Here is a 21,837-nt window from a genome sequence, read left to right on the forward strand (position 1 = left end):
ACTCTGAGTCAAACGGGGTTAAGATTTGCCCAGGGTCACACAGCTAGTGTCTGAGGCCAGATTTGGATATGAGTCTTCCTGCCTCCAGGTCCAGTACTCTATCCACTGCACTACCAAGCTGCCTAATTAGGTCAATTTACAACTAGAAAAAGAGGCTAAAATACATTTTTCTTTTAAATCTGTAAAAAGTGTTCATTGCTACGTTTTGTTTTTACATCACCTTCATTTTCCAAATACCACACAAAACAGATTGCAAACAAATTGGAAAGAAGCACGTAAGAAATGTTTCTTAATGCAGAGAGATATATGAGGGTAGCATAGATGACAAAAACCCTTTACAATAACATTGGTAGAAACAGACTTTAAACCATTTCAGCCCTCAAAATTCTCTTCAGCGAAAATTTCCAACTAGAAAAAGAGGCTAAAATAATTTTTTTCTTTTAAAACAGTAAAAAAGAAATCATTGCTACCTTTCGTTTTTACATCAGCTTCTTTTTTTTCCAAATATAACTGCCTCCTCCAGAGCCATTCCTTTTAAAGAGGCGGAAAAACTTTTTTTCAATGTTATCGTTATAATATTAACGTACATGTCTATAAAGATCCTTTTGTGAAAATCCTCTTTTTTTTTTTTAACAGTCTTCCTTCCATTTCAACCATCAGCTTACGTACAAAAAACTTGAGAAGCGATTCTCTCCAAAGGAGTGCTACATTATGTTTAAACGAAGAAACATTCATTCATTATTATGTTTAAACAAACGAGACATTGATTCCGCTTCCTAGGCTGGCGCTAGGTACCGGGCCAAGCGTGCTGAGGGACGGGGAGTGAGATGAAGCAAAAGCGAACGAGGCAACGTCCTCACCCTCGAGGAACTGAGAAATTAGGCTGGTAATTTTACTATGAAAACACTCTCCAGGGGAGGGTGCGCGAAGAAGGTTAAATGTAAAGGTTCCGGGGGGAAGGTGGGGTCGTACTGGAATAACGTGGAAGAAAGGAAAGGTAGCGGTGGAGAAGAAGAATCAGGATGCCAAGCAGCGGGCGGGGTCCGGGACTGGGGATGGGTCTCTCGGGGAATGTGAAGCCATATTGGTTAAAGCCATTGCTAACTGCAATCTCGGCGGCTCTACCGCCCGCGACCACACGGAGTTTAGGAGCTGAGCGCTTCAGGGGCGACGGAAGGGCGGGAGTGGGGAAAGTCCACATCCGGCACCACACGATAGGTAGATGCGAGGTGCGTCCGCAACTTCTTCCGGAAGCTTCTGCGCGTCCCCTGCGTCTACTCGTCTTTCTGCGTGACGTAACGTAACCTGCGACGACAGGTAATGATTGGACTAGTGGAAGCGATAAGGCGGGACTTCCTGAAGGAAGAAGGGAGTGACTTCTTGCGGAAGCTGGAAGCTCTGGCCTGAAGTCGTGTTCCGGCTGCTTTGATTGGGTCGTTGGTGGCCACCTGGAAGGTGAGCGGCTGGGGACACCTGGTGGTCACTTGGTCCTTCCCAATCCTAACCGAAGAGTGAGGGGCCGAATAAGGACTTGTTCAACTTGCGCCTGGGAAGGGCTTGTTCCATTTCTTAGGTCGGAGGGTTTTTGTCCCTTTTCTTGTGAAGTGGCAGAAGCCGGGGGTAACTTCGAGGTTAGGCATGGGCCTGTTGGCCGCTGCGTTCTTCCTTTCTCCTTCCTGCTTCAGGAGCCAGTGCCTAACAGAGTCTTGACCTGCTAGAAGGGAGCATGGAAGTTAGGTTGTCAAACATCCGAAACGCATGCTCCTCTGTCATTCTCGAGGAAACATTTGACTTGCGGGTTGTTTCCGAAAGTTGGGCTCCTTACAGGTGATTTGAGAAAACCCAGTCGCAATGGGAGTCCAGGGACTTTGGAAGCTGCTTGAATGTTCGGGAAGACAGATAAATCCAGAAACGCTGGAAGGAAAAATTCTTGCTGTTGGTATCCTTAATACTATCATTGTGCTTTTGTGAGGCGGGGAATGCTAGCTTTACCACTGCATCATTTAACGAAAGAAGTTTAGATTAGGTCTTTAAGATCGTTTCCAACCGCAAAATCCTACAATTCTGTTTTCTGCATCCTGATTTAGTTGACTCTTTATATTTCTACTGCATAGCATAGTGTCTGGCATATAGTAGATGCTTAATAAATACTAATAGATTCTTATCTCCTGGACAAATGATATTTTACTGAATGATGAATGGTATCTGTGACTAGTTAGGATTATAAGCATTCTTTTCATCCCAATACCAGACATGCTGCTTTCCATTTGTGAGAATCATTGATCTAGAGCTGAGAGACCCTAGAGGTCATAGAGTTCAAACCTTCCTCAGTTTACAGGTTTGGAAAGAGAGACCCAGAGAAGTTAAGTGACTTGTCCTGGGTTACACAGGTAGCAGAAAGCTAGTTTTAAATTTCATCCCTGTAAATCTAGGTTCAGAATTCTTTACACTGCACCAACATTACATGATTCTAGATTTGCTCAACTTATCTCTGATGAATCATAGGATCATTACTTCATGGCTGCAAGGGACAGACATCAGGAGCTAACTGCTTGAACTCCCACATTTTAGAGATGAAGAAAATGAGGCTCATCGAGGTTGTGACTGCCTAATGTCAAACGTAATGTTAGAGGTGGGATTTGAACCCAGGCCTTCTTTTTCTTGAACCACTGCTTTCCTTCCGAAATATCTGAGAGAGGGAGAAATAATATTATTAGCTTATTTACTTTAAAAGCAAAGTAGTGGTGCTATGCTAAGATAGAAAGGGATAAAATGTTTCATTCGTGAGTGTTGCCATATTTGGTGGTTTTTGTTTAGCGTTGTAGATTAAGTCCTCCATGAGGGAAAGTTCCTTAAAAGCTAAAAATGGCAAATGAAGGCACTATTCTTTATTGTCATTCATTTAAAAAATTAACTTGAGTATTCGGGAATGTTCATCTTGTATTTTACTTCACTAGGACAGGTCAGTGCATAAAACTGGAGAAAAAGCATAAAGAGTGTGTTCCGATTCCCTGAACAACGAATTGTCAGATTAAGAATAAAACTAAAGCAACTACCATACTCAAGTTGTTGATTTTTGGATTGCTTAGGACTTCCTTTGTGAAAGGAATAGCCAGTTTTACCAAATTAAATTGACAGTTTACAGAGCTAGGAGGATTGGGTGAAAGTTGCAAAGAGGCAGATTTAATCTATAGTATAACTCCAGTTGGAGCTATTCAGGAATGACCCTAGGATGTAATGTCTTCTTTCTTACCGAATGTCTTCATGTACCAACTGGATGAACCATTTGATAGAGAAATTAAAGAGATAATTCTTGTAGAAGTACAAGTGGGACAAGATGAATTCTGAGGCACTTTCAGATTTTGTGATTTCATTCACTTTAAAGTGACGTACATGATCCTAAATGTTTTTTTTTTTTTTTTTTAACTCTCTGCTGAGATATTGTGACATTAGGAAAGGTGGATTTCATTTTTATTAACTTTGTGATTGGGACAACTTCTCTGAGTCAGTTTACTATTTTATAAATACTATTTGTACCACTTACTTCACAGTAGTGTTGTGAGGAAAGTGCTTTTTTTTAATGCATTAGAGTGCTATATAAGTTTCAGCTCTTTGATTCTTTTGTAGATCTGGTTGTAGGAATATAGCCACCTAGGATTCTTTGCCTCATTTAAATCCAGTTTGTGCTTGAAGTCAAGACATTACCTTGTGATGTCACAGTTCCTTTTCAAAAATGACAAGGTGTTTGCTGCATTTGTAATAAATTAGCTTTAATATGTGTTTACCAGAACACAAACAAATTAAATTTAAAAACATTGTTCTATAAGAATATAAATTAATTGATTAAAATTAGGCTTTTGGGTTCTGGTTTCACAAATGATTAAAAAAAGGTCAAATAGAGTTAAATGATTTTGTATTTAAAATAATTATAAATAAATCTTCAGATTGTAGTTGATTTCCATTGAGTGTTAAGTGTATCTTTCAAAATTCCAAAAGTGTTTTCCATTGATGATTCATACAGATATTAGCATTTGGTTGAATCAGGCACTTAAAGGAGTCAGAGACAGACATGGAAACTCAATTGAAAATGCCCATCTTCTCACTTTGTTTCATCGACTTTGCAAGCTGTTATTTTTCAGAATTCGTCCAATTTTTGTTTTTGATGGAGAAGCACCACTGTTGAAGAAACAGACTTTGGTATGTGCGGTTTGTTTTTTTTTTAAATCCCTAACTTCCTTAACTCCCATGACCTCCATTTCCATTCTACCAGAGCCACCCAGGGTGGCCACATCTCTAGACTCCATTATTACCTGTAAATTCCCTTTTCTGATCACAGATCCATCTCTATTTCTCCTGCTGCCTAACTTTTTCTAAACTTGCTCTTCCTCCTAATTATCAGCTTCAGAAACTGTCCCAGCTCTTTCTTTCTTGCCCTTTTCCTTCCTACGTTTGAATTCAGTGAAAATGATTGGCAGTGGTGGAGAAAAGCAGAGAGATGTGATTAAAAAGCAAAATAATCAGAACCAAAACAAATGCTTACAAACTAATGAGATGGATTTTTCTCTTGTATTTTACAGAATGATTCTGAAGGTATTTCAGATCCAATTTGTTCTTTGCCATAAAACTCTGTCTCTTTGTAGGCTAAGAGAAGACAAAGAAAAGATTTGGCATCCTCTGACTCCAAGAAAACTACAGAAAAACTTTTGAAGACATTCTTAAAAAGACAAGCTATCAAAACTGCTTTAAGAGGCAAAAGGTAAGATGTTTGATGCGTTTGAAATTAGGTAACATCATTGGTTTAGCGAGCTGTCCACTTAACTTGCTTCAGCTCCCAACTTGTATCAGACAGAAATCTTACATGCAGACCACACCACAGTATAATGGGAGTAGTATTGTGTGATAAGTAAGGAAACATGGGTTTAGAGTCCCCTTTCTGCAAGTCACTTGATCTCTGTGAGTCTATTTCCTCATATACCACATGGAGGTAAAAATAATTATTGTGGCTGTTTAAACAAGTTTGTTTTTAGGGATCAAATGAGATTATTTAGAGCATATTTAACATAACATTTAAAATTACATTATTGGTTATGTGAAAAATTTCCTATTTTGAGCAACATTGGACCTTTCATGGTGATAGATGGAAGGAAGGAAGGAAGGAAGGAAACAGCCACTTATTAAACACCCACCATGTGCCCAACACTGTGCTAAGTACTGGAAATACAAAGATAAGTAAAAAGAAACAAAAAGATGGGAATGCAGAAGTGCTATAATCCTTAACTCTGTATAATTTTTCTCTTCCTGGTTCCCCGAAACAATAGCAGAAGAGGAAAAGAGCTTGGAATATAGTTTCAAAGAGCAAGTATTCTTCTGTTTCATAAGTATCAGTAGGCAAACTAGGTCACTCATGGAAGAAATATGTTGCTTTTTTATGTCATCAAGAGATGTGAAAGTAAAGTTATTGTTTGGTTGGAAGGGTGGCTTTTTGAATTTGAGGTTCTGGTTTTTTAATATCTCTGTTTAATATTTTCTTTAAGAGATGAAGTACTTCCTAGTCTTACCCAAGTTCAAAGAGAAGATGACATATATGTTTTGCCTTCATTACAAGAGGAGGAGAAAAATAGGTAAACTTGTTTTCCTTTAAAAAATAATAGCTATAACACTGCAATCATAACAAGTTTATTGTTTTGTTTTGTTTTGTTTTGTTTTTAGGCAATTGGGGTTAAGTGACTTGCCCAGGGTCATTTAGCTAGTAAGTGTCGAGTATTTGGTCTGAGGCTGGATTTGAACTCAGGTCCTCCTGACTTCAGGGCTGGTGCTCTATCCACTGCGCCACCTTGCTGCCCCCAATCATAATAAGTTTAAACTTTAATCTCTAACGTAGACAAAACCAGATGGGAATTAACATCTTGTTTTAGAACTATATTACAAAGTGACTTATTTAGCAAATTTTCTATTTTTCTATTTAAAAATTTATATTTATATATATTTGTTTAAATTTTTTGAAATCATATTGCAAGTTCTGAATATATATGCTTTGATTACCAAGGCAAAAATACCAAAAAACAACTAATAATGGAAGGTTTTGGTATTTTTGCCTTGGTAATCAAAGTGTATATATTCAGAACTTGCAATATGATTTAAAATTTTTTCTTAAGCTTTGATTGGAAGATGTTTAATTTTTATGACTGATATTCAAAAGACCATGCTCACAATTAAGAAGTCTTCCCACAAAATGGATTACTGCTTTGTAATCTGAGCCTCATCAGGATTGAATTGTGATTTAATTTATTTAATTTTTCAACAAAGTTTCCAAATTTAAGGAAATTTTCAGACTATGGGTGTTTGTCATGGTGCTTATTTGGAGTAGGATTAAACCACCTAAATAATTAACATGTAATGAATGTACAGTATGTGAAAAGACTTGATTTTACAGTATAGCAACTTCTGTAACCAAAACTGGAACTCTCTAGTCCTGCTATTTTATGTTATCTTGTGTTGAGAAAACAAGTATCATATGATATTTTGCATGTAAGGATTTTAATTGCTCTATAGTATTTCAGAGCTCATGACCCTGCTAAAGTTTTTATTTCTGTCATCACATTAGAATTATCTGAAAACCTATAAATCATTTTGACTGCTTTTCTCTTTTCCTTCTTTCTCCCATAAGCATCAAACCATATCAGTTCTTTCACAATGTCTCTTGAGTTCACATCTTTCTTTCCTTTGCCATTGCCACCATATTAAATCAGGACTCACATCACCTCATATTTTGAGTTTTTCAATAATGGTTCTTCCTGTTATGAAACTATCCACACTGCTGTTAGATTATTTTCCTTAATCACTATTTTCATGTTGTCACTCAGCTGCTCAAAAACCTTAAATGGCCCCCTATTTGCCAAAAAATTAAAACTCTTTACCTTAGTATTTATGAACATCTGCAGTCTGATCACAGACTGCACACTTTTTTTCCAAAATTATGTGCCACCATTGGTAAATAAGAACAAAATACTTCAGCCAGACTTGTGGTCTCACTAACCCTTCCATATATACTTTGTGCATTCTGGTCCTGGTTCCTTGCTTCTGTGTTCCTGCAATGCTCTTTCCCCTTCCCCTTTTCAAATCTTACCCACTCTACAAGGCCCAGATTGAGCCCCACTTCACTCCGTGAAATCTTCCTATCCTCCCTTTATTATTTATCATTTATATTATCTTTAATATGCTGTCTTGACATCTGTGTGCTTTTTGCATTGTTTCTTAGCTCTTACATTTCTAACTTTCCATGTCCTATGTCTTCCAAATAGATTATCAAGTCTTTGAGGGCATGAATCATGTATAGTTTGTATTGTCCACATCATGTAGCACAGTATTATGTATATAATTGCTCAAAGGTACTTAACTGGATTTTATAGTTGCTTAGTGTGCATTTATAGAAAATATTTTTATATGTACTAAAACTTTGATCCTTGTTTGAAATTTTAGCTCAGAAGAGGAAGATGAAAAGGAATGGCAAATAAGAATGAGTCAGAAACAAGCATTACAGGTAATCAAAAATAACTTTCAAAAGCTAGAAATATTATTTTTCTTGGAATGGAAAAATAATCAACGTATATGGCATGTGTTTGTTGTAAAAATGTCTTTTTAAAATGAAAACTGATACTTTCTCTGTTCTGTTTAGAACAATATGTGAAATGGCTGGATTATTTGTAGTAGATCTTTCAGATTTATTAAGCAGAGATATTAACATTTTTTAGTAGCACAATTGTCTTTTTTTGTCAGTAATTCAGGGATTTCTGATTTTATCAGTGTAGATATGCCTTTCACTTCATGCAGATTATATCCACCTTGTTTTCTTTAGGTGGTTTTCTTTAGCTTCTGTGGCTGAAAAAAAATCATCTTTTGGGAGCCAGCTAATGTATTCCTTGGACCATAAACACACAGTTCATTATTAAGTCCTTTCCCAACTTTGTAGGACTTATGAAAGCTTGTGCTTCCCTGGCATAGTTTTTGAGAAGCCTGGGCCTCTTGACCAGTAGGGAAAGTGCATTACAAGCAATGAATGTAATAATATTTTTGTGTCTCTTATAAAAAAGTTTTTAAAAATTAAGAGATGTATGACCAGATTTATAGTCCATATGTTCTATTGATATCCATGCAGTGTTGAGATCTAGAGACAAGTCCTCAGCACACTGGAGAGACACCTTTTGGAGGATTTATTGGAGGACATGGGGAAAAGTTGTACAGCAGGAGCAGCTTTGACTGAGTTACAGATCTGCGCTGTTGGAAGGACTATTCCCATTGGTGGGAAAAAAGTTCCATTAAAATATTTCTTATAAAATAAGATAAAGAATAAAAACATTATTTTTAGTTTCTCAGAGCTAGGAAGTGCTTAAGTGTTAATTAAAAACATTCTACTAGATGAGATGTTCTTATTTGACTAAGATGAATTATTTATCATTGATGATAATATGCCTTAGTGGATAGAGAAGTCAGTCTTGGAACCAGAAAGACTTGATTTCTTTATCTCTGACACACACTTGACTTTGTAATCCTGGGCAAGTAACTTAACCTTTCAGGACTTTCAACAGCTCTTTGAGATTGTATGTTGCAGAGAAAGTGCCAACTTTCATTGGTAGAAGGAGTTTGTTTATTTGAAGGCTTTATCACTGAAATCAAATGTGATCCAATTCCATATCCCTATCAATAATATATAAACCAGTATTTGGAAAATGCTAAAGAATTTCAGTTTGAAATTTTTTTTTTAGTTATTTGTGGTAGATGCTATTTTCTTCCGTATACTTCCACCAGCCAAAATTCTTGATTGTGGGGGCCAACATAATAGTAGGGATCCAAGTTTATCTTTTATGTGCAAGTAAATATAAGAATATCACAATTAATGGTAGTTTTTCCTGACTTTGTGATTTTATTTCTTCCTTTATAATGTAATTCCAAAGATTGTACTAAAAATTGAACTTAGCCTTTTACCCTGAGTCAGTATTATCCTCATAATACTACATCTTGTCTCTTCTTTAGAATTGGTGAAACTATTGGGATACCCTTTATTATTTTTTCTGATCTTAAGAATTTTTTACTTCTTTTCATATAATTCTCCTAGACTATTTTTTTGCTTTCCATGCTGGAATGTGAACAGTTACAAAATTGTGCAGAAATGAATGTGGTGTTAAAATGAAGTATTTTAAAAAGTAAATAAAATAAGAATTATTAGAATTGCATCTTATGCTCTTGAGTATTAATTTAGATAAAGCCATGGACATTTTTAATGTTACATCAGAATGCAGAAAAAAATGTACCTCACAAATTTACCTTTTTCATAGAAACATTGTAATAAGAAATATCTTTTTTGGTAAAGTGATTTTACTTTCTTGGAGAGAGTTAGGTAAAGGCAAAATTAAAATAAAATGCTGATGATCATGAATATAAATACTTCCAGGAGGCATAATAGATGTATATAATATTATTTGTTTCATATTTGCATTTCTTTAAAATAATTGTCTGCAAAAATATTAATTCCTTTTGAAAGTTCAAAATAGACTATTTTGTGTTATTTACCTACCGTTAAATTATTGTCTTTCTTACTAGATTATAAGCTCCTTGAGGTCATGGACCATGTCCTATTTAGGAAGGCGTATTGTAAACTTTAAATTATAAATTTTAAAATGCTTTTTATTTAAAATTTAACAGTAAGATAAATTCAACATGTAACTTTCAGTACTGTAATGCTTGTCCAGGTTTTCTTCTGTGAGTTCCTTATTTTGTCTTCTACACATTTTAAAAAAATTATTCAGTGAAAATGTATATCTCATCCTGCATCCTGAGTCCATCACTTTTTTCCTCAGGAGATAGCATATTTCCTCACTGGTGCTCTGGAATTATGGTTGGTTATTGCATTGAGCAGAGTTCTAAAGTCTCTCAAAGTTATTTTTCTTTATAATATTGTTATATAAATTATTCTCCTGGTTCTAGGGTACTGTTAGTATAAATATAAACTTCATGTCTCTCCCTACATGTAGTATTTTTCTTTGTACATAGTAGACCCTTAGTGAAAGTTTGCTATTTTTATTGAATGTTTACCAAAAGTGCTATGTTTAATAGTGCCAGGGAAATATCCATTCACGTGTGTGCACATGCATGGTTACACACATACACACGAGAGGCAGCATGACCTAAAGACCTAAAGTTCTCAATCTGACTCTTTATTGTATGACCATGTATGACTTCTTAGAGGCCCAGGCATCTCTTTAAGACTGTAACTTATATATAAGTGACTGATCTCCGTTGGTAGAGAAAATTCCTGTGCTGAGAATTCCCCACACTGATGAAGCTGTTGGCCTGGATCACTCCCGCCAAGTTCTACCCCCAGTATATTTTATGTATACACACATATGTAGTATGTGCATCTCTCTACATAAATTAAAAACACATATCTGTCATACTGTATGTATGGCCTTTCCCCTTCAGTAAAATTCTATTTTGAAAGCAAAACAAGTTTTCATGCTAACTTAGTTTTAAGTTACTTTTGTATGTTAAAGAAATCACCTTGTAGATGGATACCACTTTATAAATACTTAATTTCACATTATTATATTTTAATACATATAGGAAGAGTTCTTTCGTAATCCTCATGCCATAGATGTTGAGTCAGAAGACTTCAGTTGTCTACCACCAGAAATAAAGCATGAAATCCTGACTGATATGAAGGAATTTACTAAGCGAAGAAGAACATTGTTTGAAGCAATGCCTGAGGTAAAATACACAATGTATTCATTCTTTGAATAATTTTACTATTACCCTAAAAGGAAACTAAATATCTTATATCTGAAAATTCCCATCTATAATACTACAACTCAGAATCATAGAAACATGAATTGGCATTATTTATGGAACATTACATATGGAACCTACTCTTTCATAAAGAAAAATCTTTTAAAGAACAGATCAATGTAAGGAAAAACTTCCTAACACATAGATTTTTCCTGAAGTTGAATGGGCTGCCAAAAATTACCCCTCACCAGAAGTCTTTAAATAATAGGTAGATGATCACTTGCTGAGCATGCCATAGGATGGATTCTTCTTGCTCAGGTACAGTTGGACTAGATGGTTCGTAAGATCCCTTCCAGGAGCAGCTAGGTGGTGCAGTGGATAGAGCACCAGCCCTAGAGTCAGGAGGACCTGAATTCAAATCTAGCTTCAGACCAAACACTTGACACTTACTAGCTGTGTAACCCTAGGCAAGTCCCTTAACCCCAACTGCCTTAAAAAAAAAAATGGGGTGGCTAGATAGAGCACCAGCCCTGGAGTCAGGAGGACCTGAGTTCAAATCTGGCCTCAGACACATAATACTTACTAGCTGTGTGACCCTGGACAAGTCACTTAACCCCATTGCCTAGCCCCCCCCCAAAAAAAATTCCCTTCCAACTCTGAAATTCTGTGATTCTAAAGGAAAACCATTTTTATGCCTAAAGATAAATTTTCAAAAGCCTCATTGATTATAAAATGTATCCATGTATTCTCTTTTTTGTCCAATTCTTGCTATTTTTAATGTTTTAAAAATAAATGTTATAGTCTTTCATGGAGTCATAGGATCATAGATTTAGTGGTAGAATCATTTGAAGTAAGTTAGTCCTATCCCTTCATTTCACAGATGAGTTAACAAAGGCTCTGAGAGTTTGGGACTTGCCCAGAGTCACCTGGGTAGTGTGGCACAGGCTGTCTTTATTCTACTTCCTTGTTTTTATCCTAGATTTAATTTTTAATAATTTGTGAAATGATATCATCAATAGAAATATATCACCTATGAAAAGAAATCAGTTGTTGGATTTGGGGGAAATACAGTCCTATTATCCCTTTTTAAGTTATTTATTTTGCTTTAAGGAGTCCAATGATTTTTCAGCGTATCAACTCAAGGGCTTGCTTAAAAAAAACAACTTGAACCGACACATAGAAAATGTACAAAAAGAGATGAATCAACAGCATTCAGGCGAGATCCAAAGACAATATGAAAATGATGGGGGTTTTATGAAGGTTGTGGAATCAAGGAAAGTAATTTCTGAGGATACTTCTCATTACATCTTGATAAAAGGTATCGGTTATAAGTCTTTAATTTGATGGCAAGCTGAAATTATAACAACAAAATCTGTCTTTCATCTGTGAATTCTGTAAATTGCAGTCCAGGATAGTATGATTGATGAACTTAATGAATTCTTATGTGCTTCACCACACAATTAGTAAAACTGTTAATGGGTTCAATTCAGCAAACATGTGAAACTTAAATTATACAGAAAGAGCACTAAGCAGGCTAGCTAATTGAGATTAAAAAGTATACTTAAGAGTCAGCTACTACTTTTCTTATTTCTCTCTCCTTTGAAGTCATTGAATATGGAATTCAGATGTTAATTGCTGTTTTCATGAACTTAGATACTGAAATTAAGTCTGATAATCTCTTGTTTTTATTCATTATATTAAATTATGTTGTCATATTGTGACAGTACAGATTAAAAATATCTTTAACTATTTTTTTTAAGGCAGTCAAGCTAAGAAAGCTGAAGAAATGGATACTAAATCAGTTCTTCCTTCTTCTAGTAAAATGTGTGGCCCGCATCCATTTGATGCAAAGTCATTGTCATCATTTGAGGAACTGAAAACAGAGAAAGACACTTACACTGATGCAGCAGCCCCTCCTTCTCCAAGGACTCTATTAGCTATCCAGGCCGCCATGACAGAAAGTAGCTCAGAAGAAGAGCTGGAGAATGAAAATGAAAAGCAGTTCAGTATGAAGAAAACACATACCTCTACTACAGTCGATGAAGGCTCTTTATCACCTAGAACTCTATTAGCAATTCAAGGAGTTCTTGATGATGATGATGATGATGACGTGAAAAATGATAGGAAAAACTCTCAGAATGGAGTGTCAGAAGTTAAAGAGATTCTTATAAATAGGTCCAAAGAGGAAGACGAGTTCCTTAAAGTTAGAGAAAACAAAGGAATACAATTGGCAACAGTGTCTCATTCAGAAAATATGATACTTGCACAAGGAGATGAATGCAGCATTAAGAATGAACACACATCTGTACCTGAAACTCATTCATCAAATATTGTCCTTTTGGGAAAGGATGAATCTGTTGTTATAGAAGAACCCTCATCACTAAGTCATTCAGCAAATGCAGTCTTTAGGCCAAGTGTTAAATCTGTTTTTAAGGATGAAAAAGAACTAGTTCTTACAACTCATTCAGATAGCACAGTTAATATAGATATTGGTAAATCTGGGGTTGAGGATAGAAAAGACCCCAAAGTGACAACTCAATTGACAAGTATAGTTTTTATATCTGAGGATAAAGAAAATCCCATGATTCCTGAATTAGAAAAGGATATTTTCATATCCCCAAATAAGTGTGATTCTTCTGTTTTGGTTGTTTCAACTGATAAGGAAATACAGGATAAAAAAAATCAACGTTCTGAAATTGAAACTAACTCTTTCCAAGAAGTGAATGTCTTAGAATCAGTAAATGCCCCTTTGATCGCAGGTAGTCATCTTTCTATGGCAAAAACTGTAGCAAGCTGTAAGCACAGTGAGCATGAGAATTCACAGAAAACTCTACAAGATAGTGAAAAGAATGAATCTTTAGCTCAGGATTTAATTTCAGCAACACCAGAGACTGTGGCATTAACAAAAATGGACTCGGAAGAGAGTGAATCTGATGGTAGGTACTGTCTTTTTTTTTTTTTTTACCTTTAAGTTCTTAGTAAGGAGTGTGAAAGCATGTTGAAATAAACATCCAATTATAATTAAGTCCACATCCTTTGATAATGTTAATTCAGTTCAACAAACTTATTAACAGTGTACTAGACTCTGGGGATATGTGTATAGAAATAAGTAATTTGAGAGAAAGAACAGGCAGCAGGTAGGCAACATGCATTTATTAAGTATCTACTATGTGCCAGCTGCTGTGCTAAGCACTTAGGGGATCAGAAAAAGCTTACTGTAGGGATGGTGCCTGAGTTGAGCTTTGAAGGAATTTATTTCAAGAAGTAGAGGCATGGAGGATGTATGTTCCAGGCCTAGGGGGAGCCTAGGGACAATGGGACATGGAATACTAAGTTTGGAGAATAGCTAGTAAGCCAATTTTGGGAACTTGGGATGTGTGGAGAGGCATAATAGAACTTTGGAAAGCTGACTTGGAGCTGAGTTTTATTTCTGTGAGTGGAATGAAAAAAAATGAATACTGGTTAACTTAAAAATTTTCTGTCCAAATAATAGTAAAATTATTATTTGAGAGAATTAAATGAATTAATTTTTAAATGGTTGCCTAAAATATTTGATCTCAATTTGAAAAAAGACAAATTGATATAGTCATTCATATTAGTATGAGAAAAAGTAGCATTCATTTGTCAAATTTAATGCTTTCCCATTAAACTTTTACCATTGAAATGCAATTCTTGCTTTTGACAATGGATATGTGATTTGAATTTTTGTGGTCACTATGTTAAAAAACAGATAGATGAGAACTTTTAAAGTAGTGCCAAAGGGACGAGTTCTTAACCCCACAAGGGCTAGAAGTGATCAGAAATGATAAAATAAGTAATTTCAGCTCCATGAAATTGAAAAGCTTTTATGTGAACGAAATTAATACAAGTGGTAAAGGAAGAAGGCTTACATCAGATATTTCTGATAAGGGTCTCATTTAAGACATGTAGGGAGGAGCAAGAACCATTTTCAAATGAATAATTGATTAAAAGATATGAACAGACAACTCTCAAAAGATCTGTAAATTATTAACAGCTATATGAATCAGAATATATCAGTTTCTTAAGAAACAATCTTTTTGGGAAAGCTTTTGCAAGTAGTTTTTAGAATTATTTCAGTTGTCAAATATTAATGCTGAGAAAAATGACCCTCATCTTGGAACAGGTGGTTTCATTGAAGTAGGCGATGAAAGTAGTAGTGATGAACTTCAGGCTGACTTACACGAAGTATTCAAACCTCTCACTGAGCATGGGGAAGAGTCCGTTACTGAAGAGGAGACTACAGACACTGAGAGAAAAGGAGCTATTGGGGCCACTGAAAACCTCCTAAGAGACTCTCTGGAAAGTGTGGAGTCAGCAGAGCAGCCAGAGGAAGAGATTGAAAAAGAAACAGATGACATGATCAATGAATGGCAAGATATTAATTTGGTAAGTACTTGAATTGTATTTTACCTTACTGTTAAAGGGAAATTTTCAAGTAAGTACTATTTGGTTTTCAAGGACTTATTGGAACAACACAGCAACATATTTGCATGTTTCTTCATTTCTTTTTGCTGATTGTCTCCTTTTTATATAATGACTGTCACTGATAGACCCCGCTTTTTCTTGTACTTTATTAAGGAAGACATGCCAGAAATACTGATTTTTCTGTGAAAGTCAAGTAGAATTCTTATAAGGAGAGAAAACATTTTAGTAATTGTGGGGATTAAAATTGTCCAACCTGCAATAAAAGAGACTGAAGCAGAGCTCTGAGCCAATGGTTTATTTAAGGTCCATGGAGCCTTGTAATGAAGTGGACCTCAGATCTTCCTCATGATCTGAGATGCCTTCTTCTTCCAGGACCTTGTTTTTATAGAGTTTGATACCCAAATATGCACAAAAGGCATGGTGAAATGCATAACCTCATTGGTGGATAAACTTTGCTCGAGGGCCAAAAATGACATATCGCTCGGGGTGAGGGGATGGTGTCACAGGTTAGGTGAAGCAGGGGGCATCTCCACTGATGAAGTGGTCATAAGATAGTCACTTGCTCATGTTGGACAAGAAAGAGAGGTCTAGAGGTACAAAAATAAGTTGGAGGACTTTCCTTGTAATTGAACCACCTCCACCACACGGGGCTTGTTCACCATGACAAAGGTGGAGGGCCTCCAGTTAGCTTCCGATAATTAAGCAAGTGAACTTACAGTCTGCAGCTCACAGCTCTGGGGCTTATAACAGAACTTATAATCACTGCCCCTGTAGAATCACATCAAATTGATTAATACTGATTGGAATAGAGTACAGGTCCAGATGAATCATTTCTCACAATTTCAGTTAAATAATAGATAACATTTATATAGTACTTATTATGTGCTGGGCACAATACTAAGCACTTTATTTTAATTTATATAGTGCTCTAAGGTTTGGAAAACACTTTATAAATATTACTTTATCCTCAGAACAACCTTAGGAGGTAAGTGCTATTATTATCTCTATTTTGCAGATATAACTGAGGCAGAAAGAAGTTAAGTGCCTGGCCTCAGGTCATCTGTTAAGTGTCTGAGGCTAGATTTGAACTCTGCCTTCCTTACTCCAGGTCTAGCACTCTATGCACTGTACTACCTAGTTACATTGAATTAGATTTAAGTTACTTAAAATACAATTCATGTGCAGGAGGAACTGGAAGCTCTGGAGAACAATCTTTTAGTTGAACAGAATTCACTGAGAGCTCAAAAACAGCAACAGGAACGGATTGCTGCAACTGTAACGGGCCAGATGTTCTTGGAAAGTCAGGTAGGTTTATTCTGTTGTAAGCTTCCCTTAACTTCTGATATTTTTACTTCAATCAATAAGCATTTATTTAGCATGTGCTACATGCCATTCACTGTGCTAGGTGCTGGGGATAAAAATTTCAAAATGAGATAGTGCCTGGACTCAAAGAGCTTAGATTCTACTTTGGGTGGCTAAAGAAAGGATCTTTGATCTACATAGTTACAGGCATGGTGAGTGGAGCCATAATGCAGTGGGTTGTCATGCTCTTTTCAGTAGCAGTGGCAGTATTGATTTGATTGTTTCCTCAGCAGGAGTTGAAAAGCTGAGACAACCTTGGACAGGGTTCTGACACAGTGGCAAGGCAGATAGTTCGATGTCCATGCTGACAAAGCCTTGGTGTTCTGGTTTATAGTGGGATCAGGCATGTTCTGGTGGTGTGGGCTGATGAGAAATGATATGGGTTTCAGCATTGCACCAAGTAAATTTGGCTATAGGATACCTTAAAGCTTAAGTATATTGGAGCAACCCAGAAATGTAGGTCCAGGAACCTCTGGGGAATGAAATTACCCTAAATCACAGTGGAAAACATTGTAGCGAGTAAAGGTTTTTTAGCCCTATTATGTATCTTCTGGATAAAAATCCCCCCAAAAGTGTATTAAAATAGAAGAAATTAAGTGGATATTTGTTTTGAAAATTTCTCTTATAAAATGTATTTTTGAAATATTCACATTTCCCTTTGAAAAACATAAAAAGTTATTGCTAATAGTAAAAATTTCTTGCATAATCCTTATTGACGTATAGATTAGTAGTTTCTAAATGGAATGAACCCAAGGGAATCACAACTTCATCCCAAGGGGTATGTGATCAATCAGTTGAAGAGTGGGGCATCCGCATTGTCAGGGGCCTTCTATGTGGCTGCTTTAGGCTTGGATCCCTAAGGGAGATTATTACCTACCCCAGTCCAAATACCTGAAGCAGCTATGCAGACAAAATTGACTGGGTTTTATAACATGGTTATTAGTTAGTTATTAGTACATGTATATCATTTGTAAGTAAGTAAATGTTACGGTGCATGCTCAATTTTTTTTTTTACTGATCAAGGCACACAATCAAAAAAGTTTAGAGGTAACTGTTGTAGATTTCCAGAGTTTCTCAGGGAACACAGTTTGGGAAATTGCATTAAATAAACCCTTAAAATATGGATTTCACTCTGAGCCTACCAGGGTGGTAGGCTTTTTAATAAGTCTCTACTGCATTCTTAATCTCAATAGGAACTTTTACGATTATTTGGCATTCCTTACATTGAGGCTCCTATGGAGGCAGAAGCTCAGTGCGCCATTTTGGACTTGACTGATCAGACATCTGGAACAATCACTGATGATAGTGATATCTGGCTTTTTGGAGCACGGCATGTGTATAAAAACTTCTTTAGTAAAGACAAGTTTGTAGAATATTACCAGTATGTAGACTTTCACAACCAACTAGGTAAGACTTTGAAGGGTTATGTTTATGTATTTGTTTGTTCTTGCTAATAAACATTTATTAAATATCTACTCTTTGCAAAGCACTGCGAAGGGGAGGTTCAAAAGCTGAGACTGTTGTTTTATTTATCTTTGTAAGAGCTTATATTTCAGTACCTAGAGATAAGAGTTGTACATGGGATTGCTTTCTAAAAAAATGTCTTCAGTCTTTAAATGTAATTTACTTTCTGGGGACTGATGTGATGACCTAGGGTTAATGGTGGCATTGTATGTATAAACTTTCATATATTCATACACCTATGATCATAGTGTTTGGAACTAGATTTAAGAAAAAATTGGAAAATGAGAATATTCAGGTTATTATTTCAGTTTAAATAATTGGTTGGTTAGATAGTAGGAAGTGTGGGGGTCATGTTTAGATGACTCACAGTTAGACCTAGGCAGAAGCCAGAGATAGTAGAATTAGGGGAACAGGTTAATTATGTTAATTCTGTTAGACCTCTGAACGCTTTACCTCTGGAGCTGGTATACCAGGAATTTATAGTTAGCCTTTTCTTAAATAATCTAAAAATGCTTATTTGGTCAATAATTTTGCTTTTAAAATGGTAAATAAATTGATATTGATAGATTGAAGAAATATGACTGCTTACACATAGTGTCCTACACATGGTGGGTGATTAATAAATGTTAATTGATTGATGTCTCTTACCCTATAGGATTAGACCGGAGCAAACTGATTAATTTGGCCTATTTGCTTGGAAGTGATTACACAGAAGGGATACCAACTGTTGGCTGTGTGACGGCCATGGAAATTCTCAATGAATTTCCTGGACGTGGCTTGGAGCCTCTCTTAAAATTTTCGTGAGTCCTTATATATTGTGCTTTACTTTTTTAAATAAAAGGCATATACAGGCCTTTTTATTGATGATTTTTAACTAAAAGAGAGCGAGGGATCATTGAAAATGCAGTGTTAACGAATATTGCGTAATGTAAAGAGGAGTTGGCCTTGTTTGGATTTAAGTTCCAAAGAGGCATTGTTTATGTCATTCTGCTTGTGTGTGTGTGTGTGTATGTGTATGTGTATGTGTTCGAGGGAGGGAGGAAAGGAGGCTAGATATGGGTGGATGAACATTTTTTTATCCTGAGGAATATAAAAATGCACAAATTAGCCTCTGGTGTGTAATGCCTTAGAGAATTTCTCTCTCCATGTCTTTCCTTCCATTTGCTGCATGTTATTGGGGGGAGCCAGTATGTCCAGTGGTGTAATTTAGCATCACCTAGACTGATAGGCATTTAGTTTTTAGAGTAGTATCAGGCTTTCTGTGGCACACAGAATCAAGGATGTGTTGACTCTTAAGATTTGTACTAGGTAGCCACATGTGTCTAGCTAATTTTAAAGATCCATGACTATTTTATATCTACTCTCCCCTTATACTGAATCAACCTTTAAAACATGAAGCCTTTTGGATTATTAGAAGTAGAAATTGAACCTGGAATTTTTGACCAATAGACCTCAGGTTTCTCCATTTACTTAAATAAAATAAGACTGTTGGCTTAGATAATCTCTAATATCTCATCTAGACCTAAAATTCTAGGGTTCTGTGTCCCACATAGCTTTTGTTTTTAGTGTGTCACCACTGAATATCCATGGCATATTTCCATTACCACTCTGAAACATTTTTCTTCAGTGTGGTCTAATGTAAAGATCATTGGATTTAGAGTCAAAAGGCTAAAAATTGACTTCTGATGTAGGTGTAGCTATTATAGGTGGATCACAATTTCTCAGAACTTCTTATTCTATAAAATAGGGATAATTATGTGTCTTTTCTCTGTTTTTTTTTTTTTGAGGAAAGCACTTTATAAGCCTGAAAAGGCAATATAAATGTCAACCATTATTATTATTATTATTGTTGTTGTTTATTATTATTTGGTATTTTTGCTTTTTGAGAATTCTAACATTTTAACATTATAGATAGGCTGTGTAATAGATTAATATGATTTAGTGTCTCATGAGTATGTCTTATTATGTTATTCCATGAGTGTCCCATTTTACTTAATAAGTAAGTATCTTTTAAGAAGTTCTTAGGAGAACTTTAAAGATGTTTTCCATCTGATATGTTCAAATTTTTATGTCCTATTCATGATTCTAATTTTCCATTTTTCTTCTGAAATTGTTAATCTGCCAGATAAATCACCTAGGTGTTGACTAATTGTCATGTAATGTGTTCTTGACAGAATGGTTATTGACTACAAACCATTTTCCTTTCTGCTTAAATAGGAAGTTAATTGGTTTACCCTCAAAGTCCCCCTCATCTTCCTGGTGAAACATCTGTTTAAAGCCCAGATATACTAGAAAGAGAGGGGCTGGAATCTTACCACATCACTTTTCAAATTTTCTGATCTAATTACTTGAGGAACTTTTACTACTAACAGGTTGTGTATAGCAAGAATTTTGAGTTTTTTTGTTACTGCTTTAAAATCTAACACCTACATTAATTTTTTATCTGTAGCTTTAGTTTCAGTTTCACCTAATGGATACATTTTAGAATCATAACCTTATCTTTAAGAGAGTCTGATTTCCTGTTTTCCTTTTGTAAAGGAAAATAGTAATTGCTCACTGTGACCTTTACTTAGTCTTTAGCTTTATAAATTACCAGATTGAAAAAAAAATAGGAACACATACTCTAGAGCTGGACAGAACTTTAGAAATCATTTAGGCCATTCCCATCATTTTACTGATGAGAAAATAAGACCTGAAGGGTAAGATGATTTGCATAAGGCCACAGAGGCAGTAAGTGGCTGTGCCAGGCTTCAAGCCCAGGCCCTTAAACCCTAAAGCCAGGCTTCTTTTTACTGTACCATGCAGCTTCTCCTCATTATTCCTACTCTAGTATAGGGGATACATTTTGTTAATGGTTAAATTTTATAAGTGGGTATGGGTTAAATTTCATTAGTGAATTTAAATACGTATTTTCTTATTTCTGATTGAAAATCCCGTAAGCACGGAGCACATTAGTGGAAACTTGTGTATGAAGTTATCAGGTCACATGTACTATCATGTTTCTAAGGAAGGCAGAGATTGGCAGAGAGAGATAATTTGCAAAGTGATTGAAAGATGATTTTGTGCTTTCCTTTGAGTCAGTAAACATCTTAATTCCTGCCTAGTGCTTATCTTGTGTTGGTTTTGAGAGGTAAGCACTTCTGTTATAGGGAAAGAAGGATTAGACAAATGTTGCCTCTTATGTTTTAGGTCCTCATCTTGCTGCAGAGAGTGAAATGTAGATTCTTTTTAAGCACCACCCAAAGAGAGGATAAATAAAATTTGAGATGGCAATATGAGACTTGTATACAAATGCATTGTTCTTGATTTTTTTTCCTCATAGTATTATGGGGGAGAATAAATATATTACAAATGTGGAAATATGTGTATGAAATGGGTATTGTATTTCTTTCCTTCTCAGAGGGTGGTGGAAGGCTGGAATGAGAGAGAGAATTTGGGACTGAAGAAAAAATTTTTAAAAATGCTAATAAAAATAAATATGCTATGATTTATTGAGTGTTTAATGGATAGTGTTTCCTTTATTCTTCAGAGAATGGTGGAATGAAGCTCAAAAGACTAAGAAAATAGGACCCAATCCCCGTGACACCAAGGTGAAAAAGAAATTGCGACAATTGCAACTTTCTCCTGGTTTCCCTAACCCAGCTGTTGCAGAAGCTTACCTGAAACCTGTGGTGGATGACTCAAAAGGAGCATTCTTATGGGGAAAACCAGATCTTGAAAAAATTAGAGAATATCCTTTTGCTGCTTAGCATATAAATAGAGTAACAATGAATCAAATTTTTATTT

At 35.7% G+C, this 21,837-nt stretch overlaps 1 protein-coding gene across 1 annotated transcript in view; it reads left to right on the forward strand.

Moving 5' to 3' along the window:
- Positions 1-1,397: 1,397 nt before the first annotated feature.
- LOC114046196 (DNA repair protein complementing XP-G cells-like) overlaps positions 1,398-21,837 on the forward strand; it is a 31,877-nt gene continuing 11,437 nt past the window's right edge. Inside the window, exons 1-13 of the mRNA XM_027866441.1 lie at positions 1,398-1,939; positions 4,022-4,197; positions 4,641-4,756; positions 5,535-5,621; positions 7,480-7,540; positions 10,618-10,761; positions 11,890-12,097; positions 12,540-13,715; positions 14,924-15,186; positions 16,411-16,530; positions 17,781-17,994; positions 18,707-18,851; positions 21,581-21,781. Of these exons, the coding sequence (XP_027722242.1) occupies positions 1,852-1,939; positions 4,022-4,197; positions 4,641-4,756; positions 5,535-5,621; positions 7,480-7,540; positions 10,618-10,761; positions 11,890-12,097; positions 12,540-13,715; positions 14,924-15,186; positions 16,411-16,530; positions 17,781-17,994; positions 18,707-18,851; positions 21,581-21,781 (2,999 nt within the window). The 5' untranslated portion in view covers positions 1,398-1,851. The remainder of the gene's footprint in view (positions 1,940-4,021; positions 4,198-4,640; positions 4,757-5,534; positions 5,622-7,479; positions 7,541-10,617; positions 10,762-11,889; positions 12,098-12,539; positions 13,716-14,923; positions 15,187-16,410; positions 16,531-17,780; positions 17,995-18,706; positions 18,852-21,580; positions 21,782-21,837) is intronic.

This window comes from Vombatus ursinus, unplaced genomic scaffold (assembly GCF_900497805.2).
Source record: "Vombatus ursinus unplaced genomic scaffold, bare-nosed wombat genome assembly UNPS02014781.1, whole genome shotgun sequence".
NCBI lineage: Eukaryota > Metazoa > Chordata > Mammalia > Diprotodontia > Vombatidae > Vombatus > Vombatus ursinus.